Source organism: Gobio gobio, assembly GCF_949357685.1.
Source record: "Gobio gobio genome assembly, chromosome: 14".
Classification (NCBI taxonomy): domain Eukaryota; kingdom Metazoa; phylum Chordata; class Actinopteri; order Cypriniformes; family Gobionidae; genus Gobio; species Gobio gobio.
This window is the reverse complement of record NC_137107.1, coordinates 41,094,109-41,111,690: the sequence shown is the minus strand read 5'-3', so window position 1 is coordinate 41,111,690 and position 17,582 is coordinate 41,094,109. Positions and strand designations below refer to the sequence as shown.

General features: G+C 37.1%; 2 protein-coding genes across 2 annotated transcripts in view; both read right to left on the bottom strand.

Annotated features, from left to right (window-relative positions):
* LOC307137479 (uncharacterized protein) overlaps positions 1-17,582 on the bottom strand; it is an 890,992-nt gene that overhangs the window by 117,147 nt on the left and 756,263 nt on the right. The gene's annotated exons all lie outside the window — the stretch shown is intronic.
* Positions 1-17,582, bottom strand: part of pde8b (phosphodiesterase 8B) — a 45,426-nt gene that overhangs the window by 22,157 nt on the left and 5,687 nt on the right. The window contains exons 3-11 of the mRNA XM_079835697.1: positions 15,668-15,858; positions 14,860-14,919; positions 14,716-14,773; positions 11,712-11,800; positions 11,520-11,598; positions 8,576-8,716; positions 8,352-8,440; positions 6,051-6,105; positions 1,162-1,213 (exon numbers count right to left, since the gene is read on the bottom strand). Coding sequence (XP_079691823.1) covers positions 1,162-1,213; positions 6,051-6,105; positions 8,352-8,440; positions 8,576-8,716; positions 11,520-11,598; positions 11,712-11,800; positions 14,716-14,773; positions 14,860-14,919; positions 15,668-15,858 — 814 coding nt within the window. The remainder of the gene's footprint in view (positions 1-1,161; positions 1,214-6,050; positions 6,106-8,351; positions 8,441-8,575; positions 8,717-11,519; positions 11,599-11,711; positions 11,801-14,715; positions 14,774-14,859; positions 14,920-15,667; positions 15,859-17,582) is intronic.

The window sequence follows — 17,582 nt, the reverse complement described above, 5'->3', positions numbered from 1 at the left end:
CTGAAAGTCATTCTCTTCAAATGCTATTGAAGTTAGAAACGTATACCAATGTCGTATGTAGCTTTAGAGACAGTCCCTAAATTTGCGAATATCGAAGTCTAACGTCCTGCCCAACGTTATGCCAGTCACATCAGATGCGCTGTGGTTCTGCTGTGATCTTTGTTTGAAACAATTTTCGCTGCTAAAATAGAACAAAATACCTGTATGATGAATGAATCTCCTGCTTACATCACACATGCATCTCTGCTGTGTTGTTTATGATGAGAGTGCAGATTTCAGCTAGTGAGAGCGCGCACTGAACAAAACTCAATCTGAACGCCTCTGATTAATAGACATTGCATTCATAAGCTCAACAGAATCACGTGTGATTGGTTATAATGCTTATTTTTAATGCTTATTGATTATAAGAGATGCCTTTTGGAAGACTACAACAAAATTCGACCAAAGAGTGACTGTGTTACACGCCACAGCTGAAATCCACCCGCAAATGGTGGGTTGGCGGGTGTTAATGTCAAGCCCTGGGTAAGACTATTCAGCAGGGAATCATATAATATGTTTTGATCAACATGACATAAGCAATTGATAATGTAGGAAAAAGCTGACTATTGTACATAATCAATTGCATTAATGTACCAAAGCATTTGCAATTTGTTCAAAAGAATGAGAAATCGTTTTATTATGTGCACAAGTGACCAGATGATGTGAAGTTTTGAGAATTTCAGTAGCGACTGAGAAAAACTGTAATGTAGTATGAACAATAGCAATAGTGATTCTTGCCCTAGAAAACCGCACAAATGATGTGAAATGGTGACCACCGTTACTTCTATTGTGTCATGTAACATATGCACATGCACACATATGTATTGGCAGGCAAATTATTATGGCTAATTTTACCAGTCTGACAGTCCCAGGGTGCACTGCAGCCATCTGGCTATTCTGCCCCATGACCTGTAGCTCTATCTTTTCTCTCTACTTCTCAATGCAGCATTGGTCTGTGCATTTTCAATCACACTTTTGTTTGCTTCACATCATGTCACACAAACCAAATCTATAAAGACCTGGTATGGGTTCCAGTGTGCTAAATAAGCAATAGTGCAAGAGGGATTCAAACACAAACAGTAAGCAAACAAACAGATAAAGAGAGACGGTCCGGTATTGTACCTGATTGTGAGTGTTCAACACCGCATTTGTCTTCTTTGCTCAATTTATGAACCTGCAAACACAGATCTCTGATTAGCACTCACACACACACACACACACACACACACACACACACACACACACACACACACACACACACACACACACACACACACACACACACACACACACACACACACACACACACACACACACACACACACACACACACACACACACACACACACACACACACACACACACACACACACACACACACACAGTACCAATAGTGCAACATTAAAATATATTAAATATGATTAAAAATAATATTTCATTAAATCTGAAAATTGTTAAATGTAATTAAATATAAATACACTACCATTCGAAAGTATTAAGACAGTAAGACTTTTTTAATTTATACTTTTATTCAGCAAGGATGCCTTAAAATGACTAAAAGTGACAGTAAAGACGTTCATAATGTAAAATTAATGTAAAAAAGAATTATATTCATCAAAGAATCTAGCCTAGAAATCTAGATGCACCCTAGCGGCGGCAAATCTAATTTGCAGCCAGGGTCGTCTAGCAACTCTCCGTAGACTTGCAAGCATGAAAAACCAAACTCTAGTTAGGTCAATCACATCGTGTATAGAGTCAGTGGGCAGGCTTAACATAATGACGGCAGAGTTGTGACGGTTCCGCGTGAATCCCTGCAACTTCCCTGCTAACAAAGAGCGTTACGGCACTGAAGTCATTCTTAAAAAAGGAAGATGTGTTCTGAGTTTTGCCGACCGGATACGGCAAAAGTTTAATCTATCAACTAGCTCCGCTGGTGGGAAAACGCATGGGACTCAGCCACAATCCGCTTGTGATTGTCAAACACAAATATTAAAAAGGTTGAAACATTCACTGATGCTCCAGAAGTAAACACGTTGCATTAAGAGCCGGGGATGAAAACTTATTGAATTTGAAAATAAAGGTAAATTGTACTATTTTTGTCTTCCAGGAAACATGTAAGTATCTTCTGTTGCTTCTGAAGGGCAGTACTAAATGAAAAAAAATTATATTTAAACCAAATAAGAAAAAATTGGACATCATCCTCCTGTTCAAAAGTTTTTACCCCCCGGCTCTTAATGCATCGTGCTTCCTTCTGGAGCATCAGTGAATGTTTAAATTATTATTATTATTTTTTTTAAATCTGTGTTTGAGTCCCTCAATTGTCCTCAGTGCTGAAAGATGGATCTCAAAATCATACAGTCCCTGCTGGAAAGGGTTCAAATATGCAAAAGATGCTGGTAACCTTAAGAATGTGCAGGACCTGGAGGATTTTTCTGAAGAACGTTGGGCAGTTTAACTGCTCAGGACAAACAAGGGACTCAAGAACAACAATCACAAAACAAAAAACAGCCGTGGATCATCCAGGGCACGACACACAGTATTAAGAATCAATGGTTCATAAACTTTTGAACGGGGTCATTTGAATAAATTCAGCTATTTTTTGTCTTGTGGACTATATGAAACATTTTTTATGTAAAATATCTTATTCAGGAGTCAGGACAGTCCTAAATAAAAAATAACGCATTTTGTATGATCTCTTTTATTTTGTTAAAATTATTCACATTTTCACAGATTCTGCAAGTGGTTCACATACTTTTTCTTGCAATTGTTTTTCCTTGTTTAAAACATAAATTTAACAAAATTGTGTGGGGTTTGTGCTTAAAATAAGAAAAAAATGTATTTGCTAATAAGGTAAGAAAAATAGATTAAAATGATATTCTCTGAAAACAAGTCATATTATTTTTGCTTTTCAAATAAATGTATCTTGTGCTAAGGAAGTCACCACTGATAGCGCTCTGGTTGGTTGTAGCGCTATCCTATTGTGTGCAGAGGGAATTTGAAAGACAACCGTTTATCCCGCCTCTCGGATTGAGCCCTGCCAATGGTGTGTTCCCAGACCCAACATCTTAATGTGGGTCTGGCTTCTCAGGCTACAAAAAATCCTGAAATAAAAATTTGTCCCAGTTTCCCAGTTTGAAGCAGCACAACATTCAGCATTGATAATAAGAAATGTTTCTTGAGCAGCATTTTAAAATACATTAAAATACAAAACAGTTTTAATATTTTACAATATTACTGTTTTACTGTTCGTATTTTAGCCTTAGTGAGCATATGAGACTTCTTCCAAAAACATTTAGGGCCAGATTTGCGGCATTATTTACCGCCCCAAAAAAATGTGTCTTAAACCAGACACTAACGTGTAGATTGCGCTGGTCATTATGGAAATGATCCGGCTGCGTCTGTGTTCATTAATTTGCGTGTCATCAGTAGATCACGTGCAGAACTGTCCACTCCCAATGGCGCTTTTATGGAATTGCGCTCTCACGCTAATTTGCCCCGTTTAGTAAATCCGGCCCTAAAAATCTTACTGACCCCAAACTTTTGAATTTTAGTGTGAATTTTTATATAAATACAAATAGATTTCACAATAAAAATCACAGCAATTTATGTTTAAATCACACATTGTGACTGAAAACCACAATGTTGTTTGTTGTGGCTGGTTATGATAAACATTGAACAAACTTGTCACTGTGTCTGGTTTGTGCCTGATCAGAACATGGGTTAAGCATTTGTTGAGTTCACCTAGGCGGCAATCCTGCTCGCCGCAATCCATTTAATCCTTTTAACATGATCGAGTTTTGAATGAATGAAACAGGATTTTCAGTCTTAGGTTAGAGATTAGAGAGCACTGCCAAAAATGATGGTTACATTTTAGTAAAAGTTACATGCAACTGAGAGAAACAGAATATGGCTATATTGGATATACTTTAAAACTCATACATGTGCAGAAACACACACACTCAAAAATAGATGCCGTGTAGGTAAGAGGATAGAAGAGCCTAGTTACGCCCTGAAGGAAGAGGTCAAAAAAATCTGATTAACCGAGACCACAGGTTTCATGACAAATAACCTCGCTGCACCAAAGGAGAAGATTTACTACATGTCCTCTGATAATCAATGCATTATTTTTTTTTATCTCTGTTAATCCAGTGGAAGTTTTTAACACACATTTTAATGTCATTAATTTCTTAAAAAATATCTTTGTTATGTTTTCCAGTAAAAATATCTGCAAAAACTCAAAAATGTGGGGTCAGTAAGATTTTATTTTTTATTTTTATAAAGAAGTCTCTTATGCTCACCCAAGATGTATTTATTTGATCAAAAATACAGTAATAATGTGAAATATTACACAATTTAAAATAACTGTTTTAAATTTTAATATATTTAATATTCATGGAAATTGTAATTTATTCCTGTGAATTTTCAGCATCATTACTCCAGTCTTCAGTGTCACATGATCCTTCAGAAATCATTCAATTTCTCAATCAATCATCAATATGCTGATTTGCTGCTAAAAAAAACATTTCTTATTATTCATTTTGAAAACAGTTGTGCTGCTTAATATTTGAATGGAAACTGATCATTTTTTCCAGGATTCTTTGATGAATAGAAGGATGAAACATACAGCATTTATTTTACAGAAATCTTTTAAACATTATAAATGTCTTTACTGTGACATTTGATCAATTTAACGTATCCTTGATGAATAAAAGTATTAATTTCCTTTTGAACGGTAGTGTATACAGTTGCAAGAAAAAGTATGTGAACCGCTTGCAGAATCTGTAAAAATGTGAATAATTTAAGAGTATTAAGAGTAAGAGAATTTAATAATTTAACTAAATAAGAGAGATCATACAAAATGCATGTTATTTTTTATTTAGTGCTGTCCAGATTAAGATATTTTACATAACAAATGTTAACATATAGTCCACAAGACAAATAAATAGCAGAATTTATTCAAATGACCTGTTCAAAAGTTTATGAACCATTGATTCTTAATACTGTGTGTCGTTCCCTGGATGATCCACGGCTGTTTTCTTATTGTGTGATGGTTGTTCTTGAGTCTCTTGTTTGTCCTGAGCAGTTAAACTGCCCAATGTTCTTCAGAAAAATCCTCCAGGTCCTGCACATTCTTCAGTTTTCCAGCATCATTTGCATATTCTAACCCTCTCCAGCAGGGACTGTATGATTTTGAGATCCATCTTTTCACACTGAGGACAATTGAGGGACTCAAACGCAACTATTAAAAAAGGTTGAAACATTCACTGATGCATTAAGAGCCGGGGGGTGAAAACTTTTGAACAGGAGGATGATGTCCAAATAACTATATGTAAACTTTTTTATGTAAAATATCTTATTATTCTATTTTCTCTGAAAACAAGTCATATTATTTTTGCTTTTCAAATAAATGTATCTTGTGCTAAGGAAGTTAAGATATGTTTTGTTGCATAACAAGACAAACACACTTCCTAAATGCTAAATACGTGAAAGCTACTTAATAAAAGCTTCCACTGACCCAATTGGATGGCAATGAAGATTTGATTCTAGTCTAGTCTAGTATCCACTGGACAGAAACTATCGTTAGTTACCATGGTAGATTTGTGTAAGGCTTGTAACAGACACAGACACGAGTGAGTGTGTGAACGGTAATACTAACACCAGTGAGTAAAGCTACAGCTATTTCACACACGCGTCAGTGTGTCTGTTTCTCACAGGCCTTTCTGATCAGCAGCTCCACCTAATGCAAGAACTAACAGCAGGGTTTAGACTTGAGCCTGTGGAGGGTTATTAATAACCCTGACGCCCGTCTGGCTCTCTGACACTGGCCTGTCAGGATGGATGGTTTAGCGTAGCTAAAATTTCTGCCCACTGCCATCCCCATGAGCCTTGCATGCTTAAAGTTTTGGTGCTAATTTGGGAGCTCAATTAATAGCTTGGTCAATATGTATTGGATACTCACTGATTAAAAGGAATCTGAATGAAAATATCACCTGGAAAAGCAGATCATGTACCTGTCTGTGGTTGTCACTGTAAGGCCTCTTGATGGACACAAAATGGCGAATTTTTCTAGAAGGAAACAATTATTTATTGTTACTGATTTGTACATACCTTTATTGCTGCCATCTATCATTTATTTAGAACATACAAATAATATATAATATTAAATGTTTAATTTATAAACAAAATTTTTTTTTTTAATAATTTAACTAATAATACTAAATAGTTTATTATATTATATAAAAAATAATTTATCATTTTATAGACACCAATCTGGCATGACATTATGACCTAATATTGTGTTGGTCCCCCTTTTGCTGCCAAAACAGCCCTGACCCGTCGAGGCATGGACTCCACTAGACCCCTGAAGGTGTGCTGTGGTATCTGGCACCAAAATGTTAGCAGCAGATCCTTTAAGTCCTGTAAGTTGCGAGGTGGGGTCTGCATCGGACTTGTTTGTTCAGCACATCTCACAGATGCTCGATTGGATTGAGATCCGAGGAATTTGGAAGCCAAGTCAACACCTCAAACTATTAAACTATTCCTGATTTTTGCTCTGTGGCAGGATGCATTATCCAGCTGAAAGAGGACACAGCCACCAGGGAATACCGTTTCCATGAAAGGGTGTACATGGTCTGCAACAATGCTTAGGTAGGTGGTACGTGTCAAAGTAACATCCACATGGGAGGCAGGAACCAAGGTTTCCCAGCAGAACATTGCCCAAAGCATCACACTGCCTCCGCCGGCTTGCCTTCTCCCCATAGTGCATCCTGGTGCCATGTGTTCCCCAGGTAAGCAAGATTCATCAGACCAAGCCACCTTCTTCCATTGCTCCGTGGTCCAGTTCTGATGCTCACGTGCCCACTGTTGGTGCTTTCGGAGGTGGACAGGGGTCAGCATGGGCACTCTGAGTGACTGGACTGCGACTATGCAACCCCATACGCAACAAACTGCGATGCGCTGTGTATTCTGACACCTTTCTATCAGAACCAGCATTAACTTCTTGAGCAATTTGAGCTCCAGTAGCTCGTCTGTTTGATCGGACCACACGGGCCAGCCTTCACTCCCCACGTGCATTAGGGCTGTCATTTTTTAGAAAAATCTAATTCGAACGGATATCAAATATCAAGCAATGTATTCAAATATCTGACAAAAAATCCGATGAGCCCAGAATATGAACGCAACGCGTTTAATTCCACGTTAAGCGTTTTTCTCCCATAGAAAACCATTAGGCTATAAGAAAACGCTAAACGTGGCTTAATGTACTAAGACAGTGTTATTAAGAGACCAAACTCAGGAAACATAACAAAAATACTGTTCGATAGAACTGCGTGTGCTTGGTTTGTAACCACAGTTATCTGCGTGCTTCCTCAGCGATGAACTTCCACCTTTGCGGCTATCTTTTCTTCAACTCCTCAGGATCCATCTCGACGAGTGCAGGCAGATCGCGCGCGCGGTTGTGATTACTCCTGGGAGGGCGCGCGCGCTGCGCGGGCACAAATAAACTAATATGGATTTGAAATTATTTTATCATCTTGAAATACAGGCAAGGCATATGTATTGTAGATGATTTTGTACATCTACAATATCCATGCATTTTTTTATATATATATTCGTTTGCACGTGACCCGTGTTTAGACCCGTGTTCTCCCTTGTCCGACCCGACCCGCACCCATATCCAACACAGTTAGGATGTTTTTCAACCGTTTCAGCAATATTTGCGGGTACCCTGCATGGCACTTTAAAAACCGGATAGTTTATTTATAGTTCGATTACGGATATTTCACGTCATGTTCGAATGCATATTCGAATATAGCCCTAACGTGCATCAATGAGCCTGGGCCATGACCCTGTCGCCGGTTCACCACTGTTCCTTCCTTGGACCACTTTTGATAGATACTGACCACTGCAGACCGGGAACACCCCACAAGAGCTGCAGTTTTGGAGATGCTCTGACCCAGTCGTCTAGCCATCACAATTTGGCCCTTGTCAAATTCGCTCAAATCCTTACGCTTGCCCATTTTTCCTGCTTCTAACGCATCAACTTTGAGGACAAAATGTTCTCTTGCTGCCTAATATATCCCACTAACAGGTGCCATGATGATGAGACAATCAGTGTTATACGCGGTCATAATGTTATGCCTGATCGGTGGATATTTACTATCATTATTTATCAAGATTACAATATTTAGAATATTTATGTATTACTAAATATTAATTTGAAATTAAATGACAAAATATAACATTTAATTACAATTAAATATTATAAATGATCATTTAAATTTGTATCACTTTGTTATGATCATGTGACTTACCCTCCCTGGCCAATCACAGGAGTAATTCTGACATATTGCTGAATACTGTCCCCTGACTTCCTCCGTGAAAAATAGATCCCCTGCCATTCCTAGGCAAGCAAACACATACATATTAAAAAATCATCTAATAATTGAATAAATGATAAGTATTGTAAGGCTTATAAAAAGTCAAAAATAATCTAATATTATGACCCTCATTAATCAATGTGCAATGGCCGGCTGACCTTTCCTTTCTTGATGCAGGTGTTGATGGTGTCCAGCAGGTCAGCGCTGTTCTTGTCACTCTTTGGTAGTTCAGTCAACTCTTTACCAATTACTTCGCCTCTGTGATAGCCCATCATCTTTTCAAATGCTGGATTTACATACTAAAAACACACAGAACAATAATACACCTGAATATCAGCAAGTATATTCTGGAATCTGGAAGTACATTCTAACATCCCGATTAGATTATTGTCACTCTTTATATATTTGTCCCCCTCAGATATGTATCTCACGCTTGCAATTAGTAATTAGCTGCAGCACGGCTCCTCAAAGGGAAGCGTAAAAGTGAATACATTACACCGGTTTTGATCTCGCTTCATTGGTTACCGGTTAAATACAGAATTGATTTTAAAGTTTAAAGAACCAGGCTCCACAGTACCTATCTGAACAATTACACCCCACCCTCACAGTCAAGATCACTCAGATAGGGGGACTCTGATCTACTATTTGTTCCTAGAACTAGACTTAAAAACAGGGTAGTCATGCTTTTGCGGTCATCGGCCGCATGGAATAGCCTACCGGCTTATATCAGATTATCCCAAACGTTGCCAATTTTCAAATCCACTTTGGTTTTCTCAATTGCTTACAATATTCCTTGATTTTCATATAGGTTTTTCCAGTTTTTTTTTTATCGGTTTTCCATTTTTATTATCTTTTATTTGCTTTAACGTTTTATGTGTTTCTATTCCATTGTTTGTTTGTTTCCTTGGCTTTTGTAAAGCACTTTGGTCAACACTAGTGTTTTTTTAAATGTGCTATATAAATGCAATTGTATTGTATACATCAGAGAAAGGAAAACATCATGTGTATTATATTGTATTCTTATTTCATGATTTTTTTCCCCTTCACAATACCATTGCAATACACAGATGAGAAGTCTCTTTATTATTTTCCATTTCAATTATACCTTCGAAATAGCAAAATTCTTGGCATTGCTTCAGAAGTTCTTTCAATGGGTCACTGACTTTGACCTGGCATATTTTTGCATAATGATTTAATCATGTTTTAAACTACAACCACATAGAGAAAATCTTCATGTGAAATGCATGCTCAATGGTTTAAATGGATTGCTTTAAAATGCATTAAATTGATAATAATGACGACAACAACAACAACAACAACAACAACAACATGGACCAAATATAAAAATATATATTTTAAAAAGTCTAAATATTTAAATTAGTGCTGGGAATCGATTAAAAAAAAGTAACTAATTAATCACATTTTAATATTTTGATAATGTATTAATTTCAGTTATTCTCCAAATGAATTAATTAATTTTATGAATGAAGGCCAGTATCACTGATACTAATGTCTCTATGAAACACCAATGACATTACATTACAGTATAACTGAAAGCTACCAATTTCAACATTTATTAGGCTTTAAAAAATAACTTTTAATTTAAGTGAACTTAAAACAATCTTTACATAAACCCATTATAATAAATGTTATATTTACCCATGCCTTCCCTGTTAGACATATACAGAAATGTAATAGTTATCAAACACATTTCTTAACCCCTAGGAGTCTGAGCTCTTTTGGGGCCCTTTAAAAGTTTTGACAAGCTCTGACATTTGTGTTTTTTTCAGTTGCTTATAAACATATTAATGGCAAAAGTGTAATTACACTGTATTCAGCACAAACTGGGCTACCATAATATGTGAGCAACATGTATGTACAGGCTTGTATTTTTGAGAGAAAAATGTTTATGCATGGTTTTTGAAAAAACAAAAAATTGGTTTTAAAAGTAAGGCCTCAAAACACACAATAGATATGTGTCCACAATACTTTTGACTAATGGGTGTATTTGCGTAGAATTTTTGCTTTAAACTGATGTGAGAATCATTGAGCCTACTCATTCACATAAAACAATACACTGATTTAAAATTTGTAAGAAAAAAATTGTTTTCTTCACAAAGACAGTATGCGAGGAGGCATGATAGCTGATGAATAATGCTGGAATCACACCTGAGAGGACAAAAGAACATAATAGCCCGCATAATGAATGAGCTTCAGGTATGTGACTGAGAGCAACAGGACAAAGGACAGATATTATATATATTATATATTGTACTTATCTAGTAAATGCATCTTGATTTAAGAATGTTTAAATATTTAGACTAGAAACAAGACAAAAATGACAGAGCATTTTTGCTACATTTTTTTTTTTTTTTACTATTTTTTTTTTTTTAAAGTAGTCTCATGCTAAAAAATTAAATAATAAATAATTAAAATTAAGATACAATTTATACGAAACGAAATTCACTGTAAAGAAAGCAATTCACTTTCTACAAAAAAAATATTTTTTCAGAATCATTTATTTCGAATGTAGTCAACAAAGGCCTATTATATTATATTATATACGCTGCGTTAATTGCGTTAAATATTTTGAATGCCTTAAACTGAAAAAAATTAATCGCCTGCGTTAACGCGTTAATTTGGCAAGCACTAATTTAAATACTTAAAATGCTTGAATATTTAGAATATTAATATTCATCTATTTTTACCCGGTTAATATTTGTTTGTTTACAAAAGAAAATAACATATTTGAATTAAGTCTTCTTAAGGTAAATGTCTTTTAATCTGACACAAACAACAACAAATTATTAATCCTGTTAATCTCAATTATTTGTATGACAATTATTCAGAAGAAATGTTATGATTGTGATAACTATACACTAAATCATTTAGGATGTACAAAACATCAAAATCAAACACATGGGAATCTTGCTGTCAAAAATGACATGGTTTCACTTTAGTTTTTGGACGTTCACTGTTCTCTAATTCTACTGGATTTGCTCCAGAGGGCGGTCCTTGTAAAGATGTTGATTTGAACAAAAAGAGCCTTCTTAAATGTAACCAAAGCCCTGTGGGATGATCTGTTTGGATACCAAAACTCACTTGAATGACATGATCTTCACTGCTGATCTCCACGGCTTCCTGACACTGTTCTAATGCGGTAAACACAGAGTTACAAGCCCTGCAACAACAGAAACACAAACAAATGTGATATATATATATATATATATATATATATATATATCTTACACCAGCTTCTTTAGTTCTGGAATTGAGCTTATGCTTGAGACTTACCTCAGTTTGAACTGAGCTCGAACCTCTCCGTGTTCTAACTGGATTAACTCATTATAGCAGGCCGACACACTGCTGTTCTCCAGGTACCTCTGAAAGAGAGAGAGAGGCATAACAGCACTGCATATATCACACGGTATGCATGCTGTCCTATTTTCTACTGCCTGCTAAAGTTCAATATTTTCCAGCAGGGATCAGTAAACAAACGTATCTGCTCTGGATATTTATATTGTGGAATATCTGGGAAGAACTGAGATGAATGTTAAAATGCACATTGTTACTTGTGAGAGTAGTGTGATGGAATCACTTTGTCTGAGCAAAATTATATCCAAATCAAGACCATGAGCAAGGATAACAGAAAGGAATGTTATGTACATGGAGCAAACTACAATTATTACAATTTTTACAGTTCAAATAACAATTTATATTTATATTATATATTTTAAAAAATGGGACAAATAAAAAAAATGTGGTAATAAGGGCTACGCCCTTAATTATGCAGAACTTTAAAACTTAATATAATTGAAACGGATGAGTTATAAAAAAATTCACCCCCTCACAGTTGTCATGAAGGGCAAAATTAGCTATATAGACTAAAACCACTTTTTGTACCAGGCTGTAGACATATTTTTCTGCTGTTAAGTTGTGCATTTTAATGTGGGGGAGATACAGATTTGACTCCATTTTGGAGCCTGTCTCTAGTGGACAGTCGATGAATTGCAGTTTAAGTCACTTCTGTGTTGGCTTCAAGAGAGTCCGTGGGAGGTTGCCGCTTGGTCCTATGTCATACAGTGAGAGCGGTTCAAAGTCAGCCATTGTCACGGTCTTGCGACCAAATATAGCCTGCTTTAATTTTCTGACAGTGTCAGAAATTCAACATGACCATCTCAAGGTGTGTTTGCTGCTACGACCCACGTCTACTGACTAGCCAATAAAAATGCTACATGTTACGACGTTTTATTCTTCTACGCTAACTTGCGTCATATTCTACGATTCAATAGGTGTCATCGCACAGTCTACATACATGTCGTATCCAAGTTTACTAGATGTCGCAGTGTGATTTTTAGGACTGCCCCCTAATAGTCGACTAGACAAGGATTGGTCAAACCAGAATTTTATTAGCCTGTTAGTCGCAGAAAAAAACTCCACAGGAAGTGGCGAAATCACACAGCCTGTGACGGACAGATTGTTAACGGCAGGAAATCCAAACATTCGCCCAACATTCATTGGCCTCAAATATGGCTTATCACTTGAAGCATGTAAGTAGTAGCAACTTTGCAAGTCCACTCGCTCTAACGTTAACCAAGGTAAATGTGCGCTATTATTAGGCTCATATCCATTGCATGACATACAGGCGCCGGCACGATCACTTGCATTTAACTTGAAATATTCTGTCATTTTTGGTCATACAGGAGTAATGCAAACTGTAAAAGGCTTTCATTTCTGTAAACTCACAATAACAACAAAATGTTGTGCTATTGTAAAATAATGAAAACAATCAGGATGCGCTTTATCTGCCATCCCGGTCTCAGTGAACTTGAGCATGTAAAACATTTTTACTGAAACTCAGCGTATAATTGCCTCACAGACATGAGAAATACAGCCTATCTATAAAAAGATTGAAATGTCTACTTTTAAATGAATCAAATCAAGTGGAAAACAAATCTTTTCCCATTATGTAATCCGTATGAAACGTGCATATAGGCACGAGTCAGCATCATCGACTTCATCTTTGCAGCCGAAAATACAGAAAACAATATCAATAAATTATTCAAATGTTTAAACAGTTTCTTTGCTGTTTTTTCCCGCCACATTCATAATTATGATGTTTGCTGGCGCGCTGTGGCACTTTATATGTGTATTTGAGTGCTGATTAGGCTTTGTATTGAATATATAGGCAATTAAAGGCTCATTATTAGGATTTATGGCTTATTAATATAAATGTGCGATTAGTCGACTAATGGCTTAAATAAACGACTATTAGTCGACTAGAAAAATCTTTATTCAAGGGCAGCCCTAGTGATTTATAATGATCTGATAGGATTGTGGAAATTGCACCATCTGTAGCAGGCATTAGCCTGAACAGGACACGGCCACACCCATGAATGTTCAGCCGTTTCGGGGGTTCAAAACAGCTTACCAAATACCCCTTTTCCAAAGAGGCAGTGCTGGTGCTAGTTCGGAGCCAGAGCCTAGTTTCAAATCGGTTCTTTGTCTTTCCACAACCAAAGCACCAGCTCCGAACCAGGAAAAGTGGTTCTTAAGTAGCACCAAAACATTGCTGGTCTAGAAGTAAGAACCGCTTGCGTCAGGGGCTGGGGGCGGGGTTACCGTGACCAACAAGACGAACACAAACTTGTGACCGCCATTTTTGAAATAGCAGCTAATGGCGCTAATAGCTGCTCGATTGTAATCTCCGTCTATACAAATCACGGCAAGCTGCACAAATGCGTTGGATTCGCTGTGTTTTGATGCCGATGTAGGATCGTAAAGCCATGTGCATCAATAGTAACGCAACGTTCGCCATTGTTGATGGAAGGCTTGTTCGAGATGCATCGGCGCTGTGCAGACCAATCGCCATATGACAACGAGTACAACGAGAGCATACGACTCCTTATGCTTTTAATTCGCTCATGTGGTATTTTGATATAATACGCTGATCGGTCTGCGCAGCGCTGATGCATCTTGAACAAGCCTGGTGTGTTTGTGTTTCCGGCTGCCTCGCTAGCGTTGCTGAGAAAGATGAGACGTATACAGTGACGTAAGACCTGGCTCTGTGGCGGCTCTAGCATGTGGAAAGGCAAACCGGTTCTTAGAAGGCTCATCAGTCGAAACAACTATGAACTGGCACTAGCACTGACTTTCTGGTGGAAAAGGAGTAAAAGTTAACTTTCTGTAAAAGCTTGCTCCGGCCAGTAAACACCTTCGAACTAACATTTGTCCATTATGATTATATAATAGGTAGGTGTGCTCTGAGGCTCCACCTTGTTTAGAGCAAAATACTCACTCTGGAGAAGCCAGCAGAGAGAAGAGGAAGGACAGATGGTTCCTCCTGATCTGAGGGACTGTGAGAGATAGAGAGAGCAAGATCAGTCAGAGGAACATGATGGACATCCGTAAAAATAGATAAGTGTTCTGGTATAAACCTTACGTTTGTGGCATTACTGCCAAAATAACAGTGTGTTCAGAAGGCTTGGCCACTCGAATCATCCTGTTTAAAAACACATGCAATAATAGGTAGGTTTTTATATTTTCTGATTTCTTCATGAAAAATACAACAGTGAAATCAAGCATCTTGTACACACATCTCTCTCTCTTGCACAGACACACAACTCCAAAAGACTCTCCCTCCCTCCCTCCCTCACACACTCAGACATCTACTGGGAAAAAAAGTGATTTGGCAACAACTGGATTTGGCAGAGAGTTGCCAGCTTTGGATGTGTGTGTGTGTACGCGTGCACTTGCATTTAAACCTCTGTGCAGGAATTAACACCTGCCACCAATCAAATGCAGGCCATTTCCTTCGTGGTTGAGAGTAGTCTTGCCTTATTTACCTGCCAGCCACTGTGGTGGGCAATCTGTAACTGGTCTTAAAGAGTTCTTAAAGATTCACAAATAATTGACTCTAATGAACTGATTTTTTTTAGTTATGCAAAAGCATAAAGATACAGCCCAATTTTTCACAAACAACCATTCAAAAAGTTTATTTATGCTTATCAACACTTCATTTGTTTGATAAAAAATATTTGAAGAGCCATTTTCTATATGAACACATTTTAAGCATATTTTAAAATGCAATTTATTGCTGTGATGGAAAAGCTGACATTTTCAGCATCATTCAATATACCCATATGAATCAGAATCAAAATGTCTCTGTGCAGAAATGTCAATCTAAACCTGTATAAGAGATGAACAGAACTAAGCGTGAGAGAGATGATGGATAGTTTGCTTGTACCCACCTGCAGACGGCATCAGCCTCAAAGTACCGTGAGTGCCGCCCATCAATGATGACGATCTCGTGGTGTTTATCCAAGAAACACTCCACCGCAGACTCAGGTGTTCGTGCGATGTTACACCTGAACCCCGCCCGCTCACACGCCCACCAGAACGCATCGCTCTGACTGTCCTCTTTAGCGAAGACCAGTAACACCTGAGCGAGAGAGAGACGGAGAGAAAGAGAGGTGCTGTTGTTGGTTGCATGTGAAAGGTCAACAGTCTTTCATCCTGTTGAGCGTTGTGTAACCATGGAGCTGCGATGTGAAATTCCACATGGCCCGGGTCGTTCAGGACGCCTCTGTCGCCGCTACCTCGCTCTGGAGGCCCACCGTGCAGCGTGGCATGTGCACCTACAGGGGGCGAAGTGACCTCACCCAATGCTGCGTCCCAATTCACCTACTTATGCCTTTAAAGTATGTACTCTTTTTGTGAAGAAAAAGTAGATACTTTTGAGTGCGTAGCAGAAGAATAGGCAAGCTTTGGGACATAGTACCACATCAAAAAATTGCTTTCTGTCATATAGTTTACATGCATTCTGTCACGATATTGGAAAAAAATTATGCTACTGTGCTATCTTTATAAAAGTTTATAATGTTGCAGATTAAATATAACACAGATAACATTAAATACATATTCAGGTTAGATACTCATTATTAATAACTTCTTAAACGTCGGTCTCACGACCACCATGTTTGCCACCACTCTTTTCTAAATAACGCATCTTATCTTTTCTGTTTTGTTTGTTTTCTAATGGGTTGTTATATAATCTACATTGAAATACAATTTTACCTCTTTGTAACTTATACAGCCCTGACTTTGAGATCTTACACCAAATCTAGGTACATTTCTGTTACCTGTAACACTGTGTTGTCGGATTTGTTAAATCTTCTGTATATGTGCAGCTTTATACATTAAAATGCTTTTCGCGGTATAAAATAAAGGAGATTAATAATCATCACTAGGAATAGTGAAATGTGAAATATGAAATAGAGGGCATAGGTCATTTCGGCAACCTGTCATTCTGCCTTGGCGGATTTGGTGACCCTGCTGTATATCCGCAGCTGTTCACAGCAGACCAAAAATGCTTTCTAAGATACAGAAGAGAGACGTTTAGACATCACTAGAGTGAATTTGAGGGGCATTATAGATAGTCTGTCCATTAATAATAATAATGTAAAATATTCAAAACTATAGCATCCCAATGTTTTATTAATGCATAAATAACAATCAAAACGGTAAAACACAAACAAAGCAATAGAACTCGGCAGGGTTATCATCATTACCTTAAAGGGATAGTTCACCCAAAAATTAAAATGAGCCCATCATTTACTCATCCTCAAGTCACCCTAGGTGTATATGACATTCTTCTTTCAGACGAATACAATTGGAGTTATATTAAAACATGTCCTGGCTATTCCAAGCTTTATAATGCCCAAAAAGGTGCATCCATCTATCCATCCATCATAAAGTACTCCACATGGCTCTGAGGGATTAATAAAGGCCTTCTGAAGCAAATCGATGGGTTTGTGTGAGAAAAATATACATATTTAACACATTATAAAGGAAAATATCTAGCTTCTATATCTAGCCTTCCGTATTCAACTTACTGAGTAAATCATGGGGTCATTTTCATTTTTGGGCGAACCATCCCTTTAAAACTAAACCTTAAACTAAAACCACAAAAAAAAAAAAAAACATTTTCGTTACTTGAAACAAAATAAATGTTAACTGAACATATATACAATATATATTTCTATTATTTTTTATAACTTGAAATACTAAAATAACTGAAACTTAATAAAGAAAAGCTAATAAATAGAATAAATAAGAACTATATATAGCCATATTAAAAAAAATACTAATAAAAATGCCAAAAAC